This window comes from Ranitomeya imitator, chromosome 8, assembly GCF_032444005.1.
Source record: "Ranitomeya imitator isolate aRanImi1 chromosome 8, aRanImi1.pri, whole genome shotgun sequence".
Lineage (NCBI taxonomy): Eukaryota > Metazoa > Chordata > Amphibia > Anura > Dendrobatidae > Ranitomeya > Ranitomeya imitator.
Window position 1 is genome coordinate 51,341,938 of NC_091289.1, and position 19,519 is coordinate 51,361,456.

Here is a 19,519-nt window from a genome sequence, read left to right on the forward strand (position 1 = left end):
CTGGAAAACCTCTCAAGCTTGTCAAATTTTTTTTTTTACGCTTTGACTCTGAGCACAGCTATTTCTGCGTCGCGTGAACCTCATCTTATAGTTTCATGGTAGTTAGTGAACTAGAAGGAGTGGAGCAGGGAGACAGCAGGATGCTCCATGAGTGTTTTCAGCCATCGGATGAAAGAAAACAGCTTCGGAGTTTAATCAAACGCAGCTTTTCAATGCTTTAGAGAGCCGAAATGCAAATCTACCGCCATAGGAGTCCGGAAATGTAATCTCAAAACATAAATTACTGCACTGATCTATTTTCTGGAGCACTACATAAAAGGCAAGGGGTTATGGTGTTGCTCTATTATGCCAATTTGATTCCTAAACCAATACATATTTCCGTGTGTTGCTCATTCAATGAGTTAGAGTCATTTTGATAGAGAATTATTAAACTTCCAGTCTAATATTTTGCATCTTGGGCAACCGGTGATTATTTTGCATCATTACAGCTCTCCAATTTCTGATTCAATAATTGCCTGCTGAGTTTTGTTTTAGGTACAAAATGTTTTAGTCCATAACATAAAATGAATAATTTAATGGATGTGGTTAAAAGGGGGCTGGCTGGTTTAGATGGTCCTCTCTCAGAAATCAGACCTTTCAGATTAGGAGGGTTCATGCTGCTAGGAGCAAATAGAAATAGCGACCTAGTGGGCTAAACCCTTTAATGTAATATAATCTGAGTAACCTTAAAAGGACTTTTTTACTATTTTTTAACTTTTTTTTACTGTTATTGATTAATAAATGTGGGTAATGTTAGGAGTCGAGTTCCCACCGCTGCACAGGGGGAATCTCGAACCATGTCTGCTGCGGTCTCCCATTCTGTATCGGCCGCAGTGGAGCCTGCTCAGCGGAGACTTCGGTCCCAGCATCTCACTGAATCTGATACTGTGCAAAGGGTTACTGCTGCCTCTCCAGGCTTTACTATTGTACTCTGCACTGGTCTGCGGCGAGCAGGCTTTTCTGGGACTAAGTCCTGCTTTGCACACACTGAGCATGCCCAGCGCAAGATCTCTCAGTGGAGATCAAGGGTCACATGCTCAGGTACTGCAGCAACTTCCATTGGTCCTCCAGGAAGGCCCTGTACCTGGTCAAGTTCTGTGGCAGCCTTCCATTGGTCCTTCTTGGAAGGTCCTGTAGGTGCTACAGCTATAAAAGGTTCTCATGACCGCACGGCCATGCGCTAGTATCAATTTATATATGAGCTCAGCGCCAGTGTGGTCATGTTTTGTATGCAGTCAGGGACCCGGCTGAAATAAGCCCCTAGAATGCTGGCACCTCCGGCGAGGAGTTTTATGTGTGTGTATTCAGGGACCCGGCTGAAATAAGCCCCTAGAATGCTGGCACCTCCGGCGAGGAGTTTCATGTTTGCATTTGACTGCATGACCACCATCTGCTCTACTAAGTAGCTGTGTGCCTCTGTGAACCAAACAGGGCACAGCGTTATCTTTGCTAACAGACTCTGTGAAGTAACAGAGTCTGTTTATACCACTATATAGTACCGCCATATCTAGCTGCAGGTGCTTTCCTGCATGGTGGATCCCGGGTTATGAACGCACCAACTTCCTCTAATAAATATATATTCGGTGCGTTACGCCAACCCTAACAGGTAGATTGCTTGGTTTTAGAATTGCTTCAAATTCTCATCATGGTTTCCTATGGAAACTTTATGCCATATTAGTAGTGTGCTGAGAGGAACACTTGCTGAATCCAAGAAGTACCAACCAGTACTGTCTGCTTAAATCATTGCTGTTCCACTGATTCTGGATCAGTTTTTCTTTTTCTTCTGTGCCCCTCCATTTTAAAGTCATAACCTTCAAAAATAAAGATGTAAGTATTCCTTTAAGTAACTGGGCATGTACCCACAAAAATTCTCTGTGGGCGTGGCCTTATTTTGATTGGCTAGCATCATGGGGGGAAAAGGGAAAGGCCTACATAGAAGTTCTGGGGCATATGGCAACCCAATTGAAGGGCAAATTTACATCTTTATTTCAGGAGGGCATAACTTTGGAACGGAGGGTCACAAAAGAAAAAGACAAACTGTTCCTGAATCAGTGGTGAAGCATGAATTGGAGTAGGAAAACGGTTTAAATATTAAAAATCCAGCGAAAGATGCTCTTTAAATAACGCAGCACTAAATAAATTGCATTTTATTTAGTAGCGCAAGAGTACTCCTTTGCCATTCAAACAGCAATTATTTTGGGAGAAAGTCCCACTAGGTATTGTTGTTATTCAATAGAAATATTGTCTCATTTGGACAGGATGGCTTCTAACAGTTGCTGCAAATTAGATAGAGTGCTCTGAACAGCCTGTTCTACTCTGTACAAAAATGCTCAATATGATTAAGATCTGGAGACTGTGAAGGCCAAAGAAGCAAGGAAAACCCACTGTCATATATTTGGAAGCAATCCATACCCATATGACTTTGTGGGATGGTGCAATGTCTTGCTCAAAGTGTCCTTTATCTATTGAGGAAATAAATTAAAATGAAAAAATGAATTGGTCTTCTCAATGCTTAGGTAAAACCTTAACCCCTTAACGACCTTTGTTTTTGCATTTTTGTTTTTTGCTCCCCTTTTTCCCAGAGCCATAACTTTTTAACTTTTTGGTCAAAATAGCCATGTGAAGGCTTGTTTTTTGTGGGATAAGTTGTACTTTTGAACAATACCAATGGTTTTAACATAGCATGTATTGGAAAACAGGAAAAAAAATTCCAAGTGCGGTGAAATTGAAAAAAAAAATGCAATCCCACAGTTGTTTTTTTCTCCCCATGTTCACTAAATGCTGAAACTGACCTACAATTATGATTTTCCAGGTCATTATGAGTTCATAGACACCAAACATGTCTAGTTTCTTTTTAAAGTGGTGAAAAAAAATTGCAAAGTTTGCTAAAAAAAAAAAAAGAAATTGCGCTATTTTCCGATACCCGTATCGTCTCCATTTTTCATGATCTGGGGCTGGGTGAGGGCTTAATTTTTGTGTGCCGATCTGATGTTTTTATTGACACGATTTTGGTGCAGATACGATCATTTGATCGCCCATTATTACATTTTAATGCAATGCTGTGGCGACTAAAAAAACGTAATTCTGGCGTTTTTACTTTTTTCCTTCTACACCGCTGAAAGATCGGGTTAATTCATTTTTTATATTGATAGATTGGGTGATTCTGAACACAGCGATACTACATATATGTATATTTGTTTTTTTTAATTGTTTTATTTTAAATGGGGCAAAAGGGGGGTGATTTGAACTGTTTTTTAAAATTGTTTTAATATTTTTCAAAACATTTTTTTTTTACTTTTTCCATGCTTCAATAGTCTCCATGGGAGACTAGAAGATGCAATTGTCTGATCAGCTCTGCTACATACAGGGGATGATCAGATCGCCTGTATGTAGCAGAAATGCTCACTTGTTATGAGCACCGACTACCTGGCAATGCTCATAGCAATCAAGCTATGACAACCATAGAGATCTTCTGGAGACCTCTGGTTGTCATGCAAACCCATCAGTGACCCGCGATCACGTGATAGGGTCATCGATGAGCTGGATTTCCGGCGCTCTTGCTGGAAACGCAAGTTAAATGACACTGTCAGAGTTTGACAGCCGCATTTAACAGGTTAACAGCCGCGGGAGGATCGCGATTCCACCCGCTGCTGTTCTGGGCATATATCATCTGTATATATCAGCTGTCATGTGCCCGGAAAGGTGCAGGCTCAGTGCCGGAGTCCGCACCAAACAGCAGGAGTCCGACATCAGCGTACTATTACACCTGATGTCGGAAAGGGGTTAAAGTCCAAATCTCCTTCCACATATAACAAAGGACCCGAGTACAACAACACAGAAACAATCCTTGCACTATCACTCCACTTCTACCACCTTAAAGTCTTTACACCTGAGAGGAAGAGTTCATCAACTGCTGCTACTTGTTACAAATTCTGACCAATTCATCAACATTGTGTAACTGAAATCTGGATTAAACTGACCAACAAATGTAATTCCGCTTCTCAGTGATCCAGTTTTTACACTGGATATTGCCTTTCTAGATAGCATTTGACCTGGACAACAATTGGCCACCATTGGCCTGACTATGAACTGCATCTGAGTCGGAAAGAATCTTGCCATTCTCTTTTGACCACATTTATGGAAGAGATGCTTACGTTGACACGGTCCCCTTTCACTGGATATTTTTCCTTGACCACATCATACTTATTACACAGAATTCACAAAGCCATTGAGAAAACCCATCAAGTTTGTAACTACTGACCCCGGTTAGTTTAGCACCAATAGCCATGTTTTATTCCAAGTCGATAATATCACTTGATTTTCCCACTAGTGATGAGCGAGCATGGTTGGATAAGGTATTATCCGAGCCTGCTTGTGTCCTAATCAACTATTTTCGGCATGCTCGAAAAATATGCTTGAGTCTCCACCACTGCATGAACTCGAAGGCTGTTGGACAGCCACAGCACATGCAGGGATTGCCTACCAAACAAGCTATGATGAGAGGTTAGAAAAGTTGGGCTTGTACAGCTTAGAAAAAAAACGCCTCAGAGAAGATCTCATTTATATGTATAAATACATGTGTGGCCAGTATAAAACACTGGTGCATGACTTATTCCTTCCAAAGACCTTAGTATGGACCAGGGGGCCCTCGTTAAGGGTGGAAGAAAGGAGATACCAGCAGCTAAATAGGAAAGGGTTCTTTACAGTTAGATCGGCAAGACTGTGGAATGCCCAATCACAAGAGGTAGTATTGGCAGACATTAACAGCTTTTAAAAAAGGGCTGGACGATTTCCTTGATACACATAACATTATAGTTAAATTAGTGACAAAATATACAATTGGTGGAGAAAGGTTGAACTTGATGGACCAAGGTCTTTTTTCAACCTATTTAACCATGTAACTATGTACCTATGTCAGACCCTGTACTAGACGGGCGCCCAATTTGAGGGACCTCCTTACTAGGAGTCATTTTAGGAGACCAACAGTGAGGTTAAATAGAGGTATTATCCTCAGGGGTTCCTTTCCATGTGGGGACTGCAATGTATGTCCCCACATGGCTCCTACCCGTGACCTCTTTGTTCACCCCACACTCCTTAGTAGGCACTCCCTCAAGGCGTATATTAACTGTAAATCTAGGGATGTCATTTACGCCCTCATCTGCCCGTGCAAAATGCTGTACGTGGGACAGACCTCACAAGAACTGAAGAAACGTGTCCAGAAGCACATTTCAACAATCCATCTAGCTGCTTCAGATTTGAGAAAGGGCAAGACTCTTACCCCGGTGTCTGAACACTTTTTTGCTCACCACGGAGGTTCTTCAACTAATCTCAGGGTGGTGGGTTTGCATAAACTCACTCCAAATGAAAGAGGAGGGGATAGACATAAAGCACTTTTACAAATAGAATCTAGATGGATTTTTCAGCTACAATCAGTAGCTCCCTTTAGGCTGAACGAAGAACTTCTCTTTACGGGATTTCTGGGTAGCTGATCCATCAACGCAACGTATTCAGCCCGGCCTCATTGTGGTTTTAACATTCTTATTCTTTTATAGTCTTCATTGGGATTGGATTGACCCGTTTCAACATCAATTGCCCTGTAATCTGTTGGATGTCGGTCGCTTTTTCACCTGTACATGACCTGTGGGCGACTTGGACCATTGAAGGACAGTGGTATCTGGACGATTACGGAATCGGGACTCGGCTATGGGCGACTTGGACCCTTGAAGGACAATGGTATCTGGATGGCTATGGAATCGGGACTCGGCTATGGACTCATTTGAGCCTGGATCATCTTGGGGCATGATGACTGTATTTCGGTCGGTTGTACTAATCCCCTACTGTTATGTGAGGGATACAGTATTTTAGATGGACAGTTTCTGCAAGTTCTTTGGAGGAGGGATATTTTTGTCCTCTTCCTTATATATGCCTGTACATTGCCATCAGCAAGTGGATATGCCGACGTCGGGCTTGGACAAATTAGTGGTTCCCTGATTTTGGAGCTTTTTTTTTTTTTTTTTCTTTTTTTTATATTTATATATGTCTCCTTTATTATATCTGGGACGGTTGACATTATGGTTGTTGGTTATTATCAATATTTTTGTGTATTATTTTCCTGCACCCATTTATTTATGGGTATGATATATATAGTCACCTGCTTTATTGTATTGCATTATATCATATCTGCATTACCAATATATTTCCCTATGTATTACTGTCTTGTACCCATTTACTTATGGGCATGGTATCTAGCCGCTCCATTGTCTTGCAATGTACTGTATATTAACATCATATTTTTCTTTATTCAGGTACACTTATATTGCCCATGCCCGTATGGCATGCACTTGCGTTTTATTGCGTCCCGTTTTGAGTCGCAGGTCCTTGTGGCCAGCACTTGTGCGCTATTGCGTCATGCTTCTTGTTCTATGTGCCTCTGTGCTTCACCTGTGCCCTCTGATGTACTTCTAGACGCTTGTGCAGCGCGGCTCATGATTTGAGCCGCGTCTGCGCATGTGTCATTCATCTCCATGGAGATTACCGGTACTTCCATTTTTTTTTTTACTCTGAACCAGTGTTCGTCTTCTGGTCTATACCTCCCGCCCCTGTGCGACGCAGCTGTGCACACTTCTGATGATGATCATCTGCATTTATACGTGAGTTATTCATCCCAGCACCCACTTCCCCTGACGAAGCCGCTGCGGCGGCGATACGCGTGGGGTTCTCTCCACACACCCTTTTCTGATTCCATGCCAGTCACTTAGGGCATGGATAGCTGCATGGCATTTTAGAGCCAGTTTATCTGTGGGCTTCGGCTTATTTTCTTCCACATTCAGCTGAGTATATACGGCATTATATCGCTTTCATTGTTTGCATGGGCTATCAATCTTGTTGACTGTTTTCTACCCTGGTTGATGGTCTTTTGGTGAGCTTTTGGACATTTTTTTTTCCTTAGGCTCACTATGCTGATACATATATAGGGAGTGCAGCACATAGGGTCTGGTTTTCCTTATCTACAGGTCTTTTGCACGTCATACAGACATCTCCCTTTTCAGCTATTATATATATATGCTTCTTTGCAAACATGTGGTGATTTATACTGCCAGCCCTACTTATCTTACTATATTATGTTAAAATATTTCTTGCAGACATATTATGTGTGATTAGGGGTGTTCTGTACACACTTGTTGTATTTTTAATGTTTTTAGATGTTCTTTGCTGTGGTGTTTAATAAACTATTTGGTATTTTTCTAGTCCTTGTGGTTGTGCTGGCCTGTTTGTAGTCCAATCTTTTTTTCTTTTCTTTGCCAGACCCTGTACTAGACATGATATACTGTAGGGATTTTGTCCAAAGTATTCCTTTTCTGTTATGCTGACCATACCATGATGCACTATACTACATATACTCATATTTGTTACTCAACCAAATTTCAACACAAAAGCCATCATCAAAAATGTAAATTTAAATGGTCACTGTTCTTATTGACAACTTGATATCATTCGATAGGTAATGTGAAAAAAAGAGAATCTGAAAATCTTGCTGTTCATTCCTGTTATTAAGAAATGGAAATTAATTACAGAAAGTGGGAAAGAGTCTTTCTGCTCTTGCTCTCCTGTCTGTCAAACTGCATACAGGATTTCAGGTCAGGGTAGGCAAGCCAAATGGTCGATGGTAGAAACAATGTATGCTGTAAAGTGAGAGAAGAGGAACCATCCACTGAAAATTACAAGTTATAAGCTTAGGAATCCGATCCTGGGCACAATATACAGTTGTGAGAAGTTTTGTGTGAAAGGGACACGTACGTTTTTTAAAGAGTTACTAAACTTTCACTTTTTTAATAATTTTGTCCAGCACAAAAAAAGCTATGAAAATTTACAAATCAATTTATTGGGGAATTTAGCTTCATTCCTTCAAAACATTACATGTAAATGGCTTCTATACCCTTTCTTTTCACCAGTCCATTTTCCTGCTTTCAGATTCATTAAGCATACTCATTTGGAGTACAGATGATGGCAGTGACAGGGTCAGCACCTGTGTTGTCCTCTGAGTGTTGTGTTTATTAAATAATTTCCTGAAGCAGCTAATCCCCACAGTTACACACAGGTGGGGATACTTTCACTGCCATCATCTGTACTCCAAAAATCTGATTTACATGCCGAAGGGCAGCCGGCTGGACCACAAGAGACCATAAGGATACAACTAATAAGTTTTAATGTGTTACCTGTTTTGCGGTGAGAAAAGAAATATGGACCAGTCTTCCCGTAATTCACACCAGTCAGGCCGGTACACTTCAATCATTTTTCTGATTCGGAAGCATAAACTCTGTAGAGAGAAGCGATATAATATCTTATGGCGTTACACGGCACTACAACTATCTTCTTTTTTATTTTCACTTAGCATTTACAAGTCACTTGTTTATATGTAATTGGAGCTGTCATCTGCTGCCTCAATTCAGCAATGTGTCATTTTTCCAGTAAACTCTGTGAATGTCACAGTGTTTATTCCGCAATCCTAAAAACACCATTACGTTCTGCTGCCATCAGTCCCTTTCATGTAAATACTTGGCAAAGATCCTTTGAAGAGTAATATTGTGCTGATTATGGCCAATCCAAGTCTCTGTTGACTCGAGTCGACACATCTCTATTTAATGGATTAATTATATGTTATCATATCATAATTGCTACTTAATGGTTGCTGAATCGTGTTTACCCCATTAGACAAGTAACATTGGTGTGGATCAGATGCAGTAGCACTCACATAAGCCCTAGAGACTTGTAGTAATCTGGATATGTGCCCACACAAAGCACCAATAGTGGTCACCTGTGTGACCTCTACACAGTGGCGCCGCTATAATGAGGCAAGACGAACAGCTCGCCTCAAGCGGCATCCAGTCCCTCAAAACAGGGGGCGACAGCGCGGCGCGACCCCCTGCAGTCAGATGTACTAGCCATGAGCATGAGGCTTTGTCACCAGCAGGAGGCGGCGGGGATGCCGGGCGCGGTGCTGCCTCCTCACACACTAACTCGTCCAGTTATAAGTAAGTACTGAGGGACAGGGTGGGGAAGGGGTGAGCGGCCCCAGCCAGGGAAGACGAGCTACTTGTGATTGAAGCAGAGCCTGTGGGCGGGGACTGTGCCTGCTTTCATGCTACAAAGTAGCATAGCTACTGGAGGGGCAGAGGGGGCCATCGCCTCGGCCCTGTCACATGAAGGGGCCCACCGGGAGCCAGGGCCACTTCTGTGACGAGGCAGAACACAGCATAGGAGCAGAGCATTATAATGTCTGCTCCCATCTGATGGAGACTCTGCAAGCTGGCTACTAGCACAGTGGCCGGCTGCAGTCTCCCTCCCGCAGTGAATGGTTTCGCCTGTCTGACCTGATCATGAAGTTTTTCCCAGACTGCAGTTTTCTTCACTCTGTGCACGCTGGGATTGGCTCAGGCACGCTGGGCCTAGTGTCCAGTCCACATGTTGCATTTCACCTAGACACTTCGTGGTCCTGCCTGCAGACTTTATCAGTAAGTGGGGATTGAACATTTTAGGTTTATTAAATTCAGGTTTGTCACTGTGATGTGAATGTGAGACCATTGGGGTATTGTGGGGGCTGAAAGTGCGTGAGGGGGGACAGGGTACTGAGGGGGTGGATGTGAGATGATGGGGGTATTGGGTACTGAAGTGGGGGAGGGGAGACAGGGCACTGGGGGGTAAATGTGAGACCATGGGTGTGTTGTGGTGGGTGAAGTGGGACAGGGCACTGAGGAGGTGAATGTGAGTTGATGGGGCATTGGGGCTGAAGTGGGGGAAGAGACAGGTCACTTGGGGCTGAATATTATGTTTTGTTATGATATTATATGTGATCTATCACACGTAATATTTGCTGTCTGGGGAGGCTGGACATGGGGGGGTAGGGGGCTTTTGATACGTACCACCTGGGTCTTTTATGACTATTAGTATATGAAGCCCCCATACAATAACCAAGAGCTGCATCACATTTACAGCACCACTCCAGCATTTTCTTTTATTTCACTGCTGGAGCGGTGCTGAAAATCCAAGTCCCCTGCCCCCTCTCTGATACTCATCTTATGGCATTTTCATCTGTTTTTGGTTTTTGTCTCTGCTCGGCTCCGTCGCCTGCAGTTTGTGACCTGTCTGCTGCTCCAGAATTTCATGGAGCAGCACAGAGGTCAGTAATCAATGTGAGTCTATGGGAGCCTCGGCCTCTTTCTCACTCTCAGGCTATGTGCACACATCGCAGATTTGGCTGCTGATCCGCAGTGGCCAATCCAGCAGTTTTCCATGCGGTGTACAGTACCATGTAAACCTATGGAAAACCAAATCCCCAGTGCACATGCGGCCGAAAATACAGCGCGGAAACGCTGCGTTGTATTTTCCGCAGCATGTCAATTCTTTGTGCGGATTCCGCAGCGTTTTACACCTGCTCCTGTATAGGAATCCGCAGGTGTAAAAACGAAGGCGAAATCCTCACAAAAAATGCAGGAAATCCTCGGTAAATCCACAGGTAAAACGCAGCACATTTTACCTGTGGATTTTGCAAAAATGGTGTGGAAAAATCCACACACGAATCCGCAACGTGTGCACATAGCCTCATAGTCTTACATTGAGCGCTTGTGACATAGCTTCTAACTTCTGGCCAGTCAGAAGCTGCGCTCACAAGTTTGAGCCGCGGGACTGCAGCAGTGCCACAAAATAATGAATACGCCAGAGGATGAGTAAAAGACCGGGGACTTGCGCTTAAAACACCACTCCAACGGTGGAAAAAAATCCCTGGTAGAGTTGTGCTTTAATAATAAGCAATTTAATACTATGAAGTTGATAAAGGCTTGGAATAAATGTCTGCAATCACTTTATGTGACTGCAGACTGCCAAATCATGACATGGAGCTGGGGGCCCATCATACTGTGTATAAGGGAGCTGCGGGCCCATCATACTGTGTATAATGGAGCTGCGGGCCCATCATACTGTGTGTAAGGGAGCTGCGGGCCCATCATACTGTGTATAAGGGAGCTGCGGGCTCATCATACTGTGTATAAGGGAGCTGCAGGCCCATCATACTGTGTATAAGGGAGCTGCGGGCCCATCATACTGTTTATAAGGGAGCTGCGGGCCCATCATATTGTGTATAAGGGAGCTGCGGGCCCATCATACTGTGTATAAGGGAGCTGCGGGCCCATCATACTGTGTATAAGGGAGCTGCCGGCTCATCATACTGTGTATAAGGGAGCTGCGGGCTCATCATACTATGTATAAGGGAGCTGCGGGCCCATCATACTGTGTAAAAGGGAGCTGCAGGCTCATCGTACTGTGTATAAGGGAGCTGCGGGCCCATCATACTGTGTATAAGGGAGCTGCCGGCTCATCATACTGTGTATAAGGGAGCTGCGGGCCCATCATACTGTCTATAAGTGAGCTGTGGCCCCATCATACTGTGTATAAGGGAGCTGCCAGCTCATCATACTGTGTGTAAGGGAGCTGTGGGCTCATCATACTGTGTATAAGGGAGCTGCGGGCTCATCATACTGTGTATAAGGGAGCTGCGGGCTCATCATACTGTGTATAAGGGAGCTGCAGGCTCATCATACTGTGTATAAGGGAGCTACGGGCTCATCATATTATGTATAAGGGAGCTGCGGGCCCATCATACTGTGTATAAGGGAGCTGCGGGCTCATCATACTGTGTATAAGGGAGCTGCTGGCTCATCATACTGTGTATAAGGGAGCTGCAGGCTCATCATACTGTGTATAAGGGAGCTACGGGCTCATTATATTATGTATAAGGGAGCTGCGGGCCCATCATACTGTGTATAAGGGAGCTGCGGGCCCATCATACTGTGTATAAGGGAGCTGCACGCCCATCACACTGTGTAAAAGGGAGCTGCGGGCTCATCATACTGTGTGTAAGGGAGCTGTGGCCACATCATACTGTGTACAGGAGAACTGTGAGGGACATCATACTGTTTGAAGGAAGCTGCGGGCCCATCATACTGTTTATAAGGGAGCTGTGGACCCACCATACTGTGTATAGGGAACTGTGAAGGCATATTGTGCATATGGGAGCTGTTGGCCCATTACACTGTATATAGGGGAGCTCTGGGGGGCATTATACTTTCTATAGTGGAGCTCTGTCAGCATTATACTGTGTAAAAGGAGCAGTGAGAACATCATACGGTGTATAGGGGAGCTGTGGGGGCCTTATACTGTGTATAGGGAAGCTTTGAGCTCCCCTATACTGTGTATAGGGGAGCTGTGGGGGCCTTATACTGTGTATAGGGAAGCTTTAAGCTCACCATACTGTGTATAATGGAACAGTACATGAGGGAACTTAGGGGACATTATTAAATGTAAAGTGGGCACTTAAGCATTACTGTATTTTTATAAGGGCATTCGTAGTATTGCGACCATCAAAGTTGCATATCGTCACAATATGGCGGTAAAATCAATGTTCGTTTTGTATATAGATTTATTTTCAATAACAGAGCGGTCATATTCTGAGGTCCCACTATATTCACAATTAGAGTGTGCAACCGTCACTGTAATTCTCTCGTGCCCCCCCCCCTCTGTTCTCTCGTGCCCCCCTCTGTGCTCCTATGCCCCCGGTATTATGCACTTGTCACTGTCAGAATATAGCAGTGATGCCAGCAGAGTAAATCCCAAGTCATAAATTCCTTCCTTAATATGACAATGGTACCAGTCCCCCTGGCTGCCTGCTGTGTGCCCTCTTTGGTATACACCAGGTAAGCACAGGAGCCACAGGCAGAAGGTGACTGTGTGACCATGAAGGTAAATAGAAGAGGATGTGTTATGTTTGTATTGTATCCTGCCTGGCATTAAAGGGGTTATCTGAGATGGGGAAAATATACAGTATATGCATACTAGTTTATTTAAAATAAATCCTATACAGAGAGATATTGCCCTCCTGTCACCCCCGGGAATTCAGCCACAGACCTCTCTGGTGGTCGACAGCAGCTTTGGAAGTGATGACTGCACCATCTGGATGTCACAGAACAGATAAAACCTGTGATTAACTGCAGCGGTCAGGTGACTGTGAGGGTATGTGCACACATATTTTTGAGGGCTGTGGATTTTTCCGCAGCAGATTTCAGAAATCCGCAGGTAAAAGGCACTGCGTTTTACTGCCGATTTACCGTGTTTTTTTTTTGCATATTTTGTGCAGATTCCTATTATGGAGCAGGTGTAAACCGCTGCGGAAACCGCACAAAGAATTGACATGCTGCGGAATGTAAACCGCTGCGTTTCCGCGCTTTTTTTTCCGCAGCATGTGCACAGTGGATTCCATTTTCTATAGGTTTACATTGTACTGTAAATGCATGGAAAGCTGCTGTGGACCCACAGCGGTGGATCCGCAATTTGTGCACATAGCCCTAGACGTTTCTCTGAAGGGGGGCCTGTGCCAGTCACCTGACAGTTGTGGGCTTTAATTTTCTCTTATTTTGCCAAATTTTCAAAAGAGTCAGGGATGGTCTTAAAACATAAAATTAAAAAAACCCTATTACATTACTTAGAGATTCTCATTCGTGTCGGTGTTCCCCTCTGATACCAAAAGTGTTGTCGACCTGTGCATTATTTACATGACCGCTGCAGCCAATCACTGACCTCACAGTCATTTGTTGTACGTAATAGTACGACCACTGCAGCCTGTGATTAGTGGGGGTCAAATGGTGAAGGCCCCTGCAATCATTATTATTTATCGTACATCTGGATACAGATCTACAGTACGTAGCAATTAAAGGGGTGTTCAGGGCTGTAGACACATTTCTGCACTCTATGTAAATTGAAACTACTGAATGCATGTCAAGAGTAAATGTAATGTAAATTGAATGTAAGTACAGCGTAAACCAGATTTATTCATACTGATTTTACTATGGGGGGGGGGGGGCGCCGTTTTGCAGTTCGCCTCAGGCAGCATAGAGGCTAGGTTCACCCCTGCCTCTACACTGGGCACTAAGAGGGAAGAGGTCCAAAAACATAATAATGTTGTCGTTCTCTAAGTATTTATAAGATATGGATGGGCTCTCATTACCATCTCATGTGAATGCTCCATGGTGATGTTGCATGGACAATGTGTGTAGAAAAAGTATTCGGCGCATCCAACTTGAGTTGCTTAGATGACTTATTGAGCAGGCAAACCCAACTACGGTTGACATTTGGTACAATAGTGCTGCAGAATCAATCTGCAGACTAAATAAGCCAAGATAAGAGCCCCTGCTAAATGGAAGATTCAAAATGGATGTTTCCTTTTAGCGTCCATTATACATCTTGCTTTATAAATGGTCCAGTACTGGATTAAGCCCTGTGGAAACCCCTAGTAAGTAGAGTTGAGCAAATTTCTTTGGGTCCCCGCTTATCCCGAAAGCTATAGCGCTTACCGAATAAGCTGCAGAGGGAACCCAACACACAAGCTTTCAATGCATGTGCTGTGACAGTGACACCGCCACGACACATGCAGCTGTGGCGCCAATCACCTGATCAGCCGGCGCGCTCCATGTATCCGGGTTCCCTCTGTAGCTTATTCGGTAAGTGCTATAGCTTTCGGAATAAGCGGGGACCCAAAGAAATTTGCTCAACTCTACTAGTAAGTCAAAATCTTGTGGCCCCCTCCAGCAAATTATTTTCTAATACATTATTACATTTATCAACAACAACTTTATTAAATCAATTAAATTTTAAGAAATGGAATAAAAATGAAGTTAGTCAAATTTCATTCTAAGCCAGAGAGGTAATGTCTACCATGGGTGTCTTTTTCTATATACTCATCTGTGTTCCCGAAGCTTCTGCTCATAAATGTTCCATTATGATCTAGAGTTGGCAAGAACTTGCGGCCACATACCTGTAATCCGCTCCCAATCATTAGCCAATCACACAATTACCATGCCTGATTGCATTGATGCCCCTCCTCCGCTGCTCGACAATTCTTGACTATGCCCAGCAAAAGCTAAATCAGCATTTCACAACTACTTGCTCTAAGGTTCATAATGGAGCTCCGTTGCTCCATTTGGTCTTCATTTTCAGCCGCTAATTCTACATTTCGTTTAATAACAAATCAATATTTTTCATCCATTGCGCAGGTGCCCCCAATAGACATGCCACCCATAGGCTAATGCCTACTATGTCTACGTGGTAATCCGGCACTGTCTTCACTGGACATTGTTGGGTTGCCTGCCACTAAAATGTTTAAAGGGTTTTTCCCAATATATTAGGTTATTGCCTATCCACAAGATAGGGGATAACTTATTGATTGCTGTGAGTCCAATCTTGAAGGACCCCTCGTGATCCCAAGACTGAGCTCAATGCTCAACCTCTGTTCCATTCATTGTCTACGGCGTGCCTGAAAATAACTGATCTATGTGCTGATCACAGAAGAACTAAATCATATATGTTAATTTTCACACTTTTTAAATTAACTTTTTCCAAGTCAAAGAGTAGACAGCCTATTGATTTCAGACAGCATTACACAGGCAACCCATTTATTTCAATGTAAACAGCATAATGTTCATTTTTCCTGCTGGGCGTATTGACACTTACTGCTGGGTGATAAGACAGATTACATCTGATCGCTAGGCTTTTCACAGCTGGACACACTGAGATCAACCTATTGTTGGAGGATCCTTCTAAGCAGACAGATATTAATAAGTCATAGTAAATTTGATGATTTTTGTAATTTTCTGGTTCTATTTTTAGAGCAGTGTAGACCACCATATGATTAATGTGCAACCAATTCTATTCTCTATGCATATTACATTCACATGAAGGAGGAATTAAAAATGATGACAGTTTATGGTATTAAAATACTGCAGCATGGTGTATTCAAGAGGATACTGTGTGGACCAGACACGTAGCTAACCAGGATGCCAGTGCACAGTGTGCTGAATTTCCCTTATATCATTAGTAAAATATATGACGTAAATAAAAGTAAATAAGAAGAAGACAATAAGATACTGTAAGTCCCAAATATTGTACTATATGTGTACAAAGATATCGGGATAGGGAATTACTTCAAGATCGCTGAGGGTCTGACCACTGGGAGACCCCCAAAACGGAAAACTGGGGTTCTAGAGTGCCTTGTGTGAATGGAGGATTGGTCAATCACAGGCAATACTATTCCATTCATACAGGGCTCGGTCATCTCTGGCAGCCCCATATGTAGCTACCACCATTCCATTCACACAGGGCTCGGTCATCTCTGGCAGTCCCATATGTAGCTACCACCATTCCATTCACACAGGGCTCGGTCATCTCTGGCAGTCCCATATGTAGCTACCACCATTCCGTTCATACAGGGCTCGGTCATCTCTGGCAGTCCCATATGTAGCTACCACCATTCCATTCACACAGGGCTCGGTCATCTCTGGCAGTCCCATATGTAGCTACCACCATTCCATTCACACAGGGCTCGGTCATCTCTGGCAGCCCCATATGTAGCTACCACCATTCCATTCACACAGGGCTCGGTCATCTCTGGCAGTCCCATATGTAGCTACCACCATTCCGTTCATACAGGGCTCGGTCATCTCTGGCAGTCCCATATGTAGCTACCACCATTCCATTCACACAGGAGTCTTTAGAGTCACAGTTCTAGGAATCACAGGGGTCCAACCAGTTGGATCAGCAGTGATTGGGAATTCACCAGTATAACCTTTTTGCTGGGCACTCAAAGGGAAGAGGTACAATAACCTAGTAATGTTGTCATTTTCTAGATCTGACTTCATATAGATAAGGAATAACTGCCAAACTTGAAAATACCCTTTTACACACTTATATGGGCAATAATCAGGAAATAAGCATACAGAGGGATGATCATTCTCAATTATTAACCCCTCTAAAAAGAAAGTCATCAGACAAACCAGCAAAATGTTAGTTCATCCGATGCAATGATTTTTAAGCTGGGTTAAAAATCATTGCTATCGGCAGCACATTGCGAGTCAACAGATGATATGCTGTCAATAACTTGATATTCTATGCACATACAATGATTTTTCCTCCTAGATATTCCATCATCAACTGTAAGTTATTAAAAAAAATAGAAGCATTTAGGAACCACAGCAACTCAGCCACAAAATGTCAGACTTTGCAAAGTTGAAGAGCGGGGTACTCAGTGATGACTGCATAAAAGTCGGCAGCACTCTGCTGACTTAGTAACTGTAAAATCCAAACCTGTTCTGACTTTACCATCACCACAAACACAAAATTACAAGCAGGTCATCCATATACCTTTGAAGGCACCAACTGTAATACATGTAAGACTCATGCTGGTGTGGTAGATGGAGGCAAGTATATCTCGCCCAGGTGTTTGTCCTATGTGAATTAGGCCACTCAGTATCTTCAGGGTGCTAATGGGTTAATGATTGCAGGAATAAAAGATGACCAGCTGGGTGTTTCCAGTCTCTGCCTGGGGCACACAGATTGCCTGCCTGTGTGAGACAAACGTGAGTGAAGAGCTCTGCTCAAGATCTGTATGATGTTAGCTGGGTGGGAGAAGCCCCCCCAGTTGTTGAGATAGCAACGTGTTTGTTTAGTTAGTGCCGGACAGGCTAGGGTTTATTTTTATGTTTTGTTTTTTGTGTTGCTTTCACGTTAATAAATCTGACCTGAGGTCAGCCTGCTCAGAAACCTGCTGTACGCCTCAGATTCAATGCACAAACCACGTGTCCTTTGACCCCAGCAAAGGCGATCCCAGAGTGTTTTGTCACATTGTGGTGGAGAACGCGGGCATACCGTGGCACAGGCGACAGCATGGAAGACGTGGTGAAAGCCTTAGTAAAGTCCACTGCCGTACAGCAGCAGGCCACTGCCGCACAGCACGAAGCTAATCGCTTGATGGCCGCACAGCTGAAGGAGTTACTGGACATGACGGTTGCAGACCGCCAACTTCTCCAACAGGTGGCGCAGCGCCTGGTGAGCATGCCTGACGCTGACCCGGAAGCAGAGTCCAGAAGGATCCATGTGAGTCGATACTGGCAAAAGCTGACTGCAGAAGATGACGTCGAGGCATATCTGACAACGTTTGAGCGGACGGCATTGAGAGAGAAGTGGCCGAAGGCACGATGGGCCAATTTGATTGCCCCGTTTCTCTCCGGCGAGGCCCAAAAAGCTTACCATGATTTGGACCCGGAGGTCGCTCAGGACTTTGAGAAGCTGAAAGCTGAGATCCTGGCCCGGCTGGGTGTGACGACGGCTGTCCGTGCACAGAGGGTACATCAGTGGACATACCAGCAGGATAAACCAGCGCGGTCTCAGATGTTCGACCTGATCTACTTGACAAAGAAATGGCTGCAACCTGAGGTACTGACAATACCCGAAATAATCCAGCGGGTTGTCCTGGACAAGTACCTGAGAGTACTACCCCCAGCGCTGAAAAGGTGGGTAAGCCAAGGAAATCCCACGACAGCCGATCAACTTGTGGAGTTGGTCGAGCGTTATTCCGTGGCAGAAGGACTTCCCGACGACACCGCCAACCCCCGGTCTGTGCCTCCTCCTCGTGGAACCGGTGAGACTGTTCCAGGGACCACGGGTGAAGGAAAATCGCTTAAAACTGTGGGGGAGGAGTCCGGGACTGCTCGCACTCCGAGACCAAGAGTATTGGACGGTGGTCTCAGTAGGGGACCTGTTAGGTATTTCCGCTGCCATGAGAAGGGTCATGTTTCTGCGAACTGTCCTGTTACCGCTGAACCCATGCAGTGCGACGTTATAGACTCTAGAAAACGCATGTCTTTGGTTACACAGCTAGTGAATGTGAATGCGGGTCAAAATGATACAGTGAAACACCTGTGTGAATTATCTGTTGATGGGAAAAATGTTGTGGCATTACTAGACTCTGGAAGTGTGGTGACTCTGGTGAAAGCTAGTCTAGTGGCACTTCCGTCTGGTCCGTCTGACAAGTTTTCTGTGACGTGTGTGCATGGTGACACCCGCTCGTACTTAACAGCGGTCATATGGATTTCTACTCCCTATGGGTCAGTGCAGCACAAAGTGGGACTCGTTCCCGCATTGTTACATGATGTAATCCTGGGCAGGGATTTTCCCTATTTCTGGCAGTTGTGGGAGAATCAGTTGCTCCTTCACGGTAGCTGTACCCGTGAATCTTCTCCCATGCCATCTGGAGGTCCCGAGTCCCTAGAGGAGACCCCACAGGAAGATGTTGCTGGGGAGGTTAGTGAATCTAACCTTCAGTACCCCTTCTCCGTCATGGCGGGGGAAACAGAGGAAACTGAGGAACCTCAGCGAGAGGCGGAGGCAGACAGCCATCCGGCATCCTGCCTGCCAGATTTGGGAGTCCAGGTGGATGACTTCCACAGCGAGCAAATGAAAGATCCTACCTTGACTCCGGCTAGGAAAAATGTAAAAATGATAGATGGGGTACCCGTAGAACCTGACACTAGGCTAGCGTACCCGTATATGGTTCTTGAAAATGATTTGCTCTACCAGGTAGAAAAAAAAGGGGAAGACACAG

General features: G+C 44.3%; 1 protein-coding gene across 1 annotated transcript in view; it reads right to left on the reverse strand.

The window, feature by feature from the left end:
- The window catches only part of CACNA1I (calcium voltage-gated channel subunit alpha1 I), a 459,676-nt gene that overhangs the window by 188,552 nt on the left and 251,605 nt on the right, over window positions 1–19,519 (reverse strand). Inside the window, exon 16 of the mRNA XM_069737599.1 lies at window positions 8,562–8,674. Coding sequence (XP_069593700.1) covers window positions 8,562–8,674 — 113 coding nt within the window. The remainder of the gene's footprint in view (window positions 1–8,561; window positions 8,675–19,519) is intronic.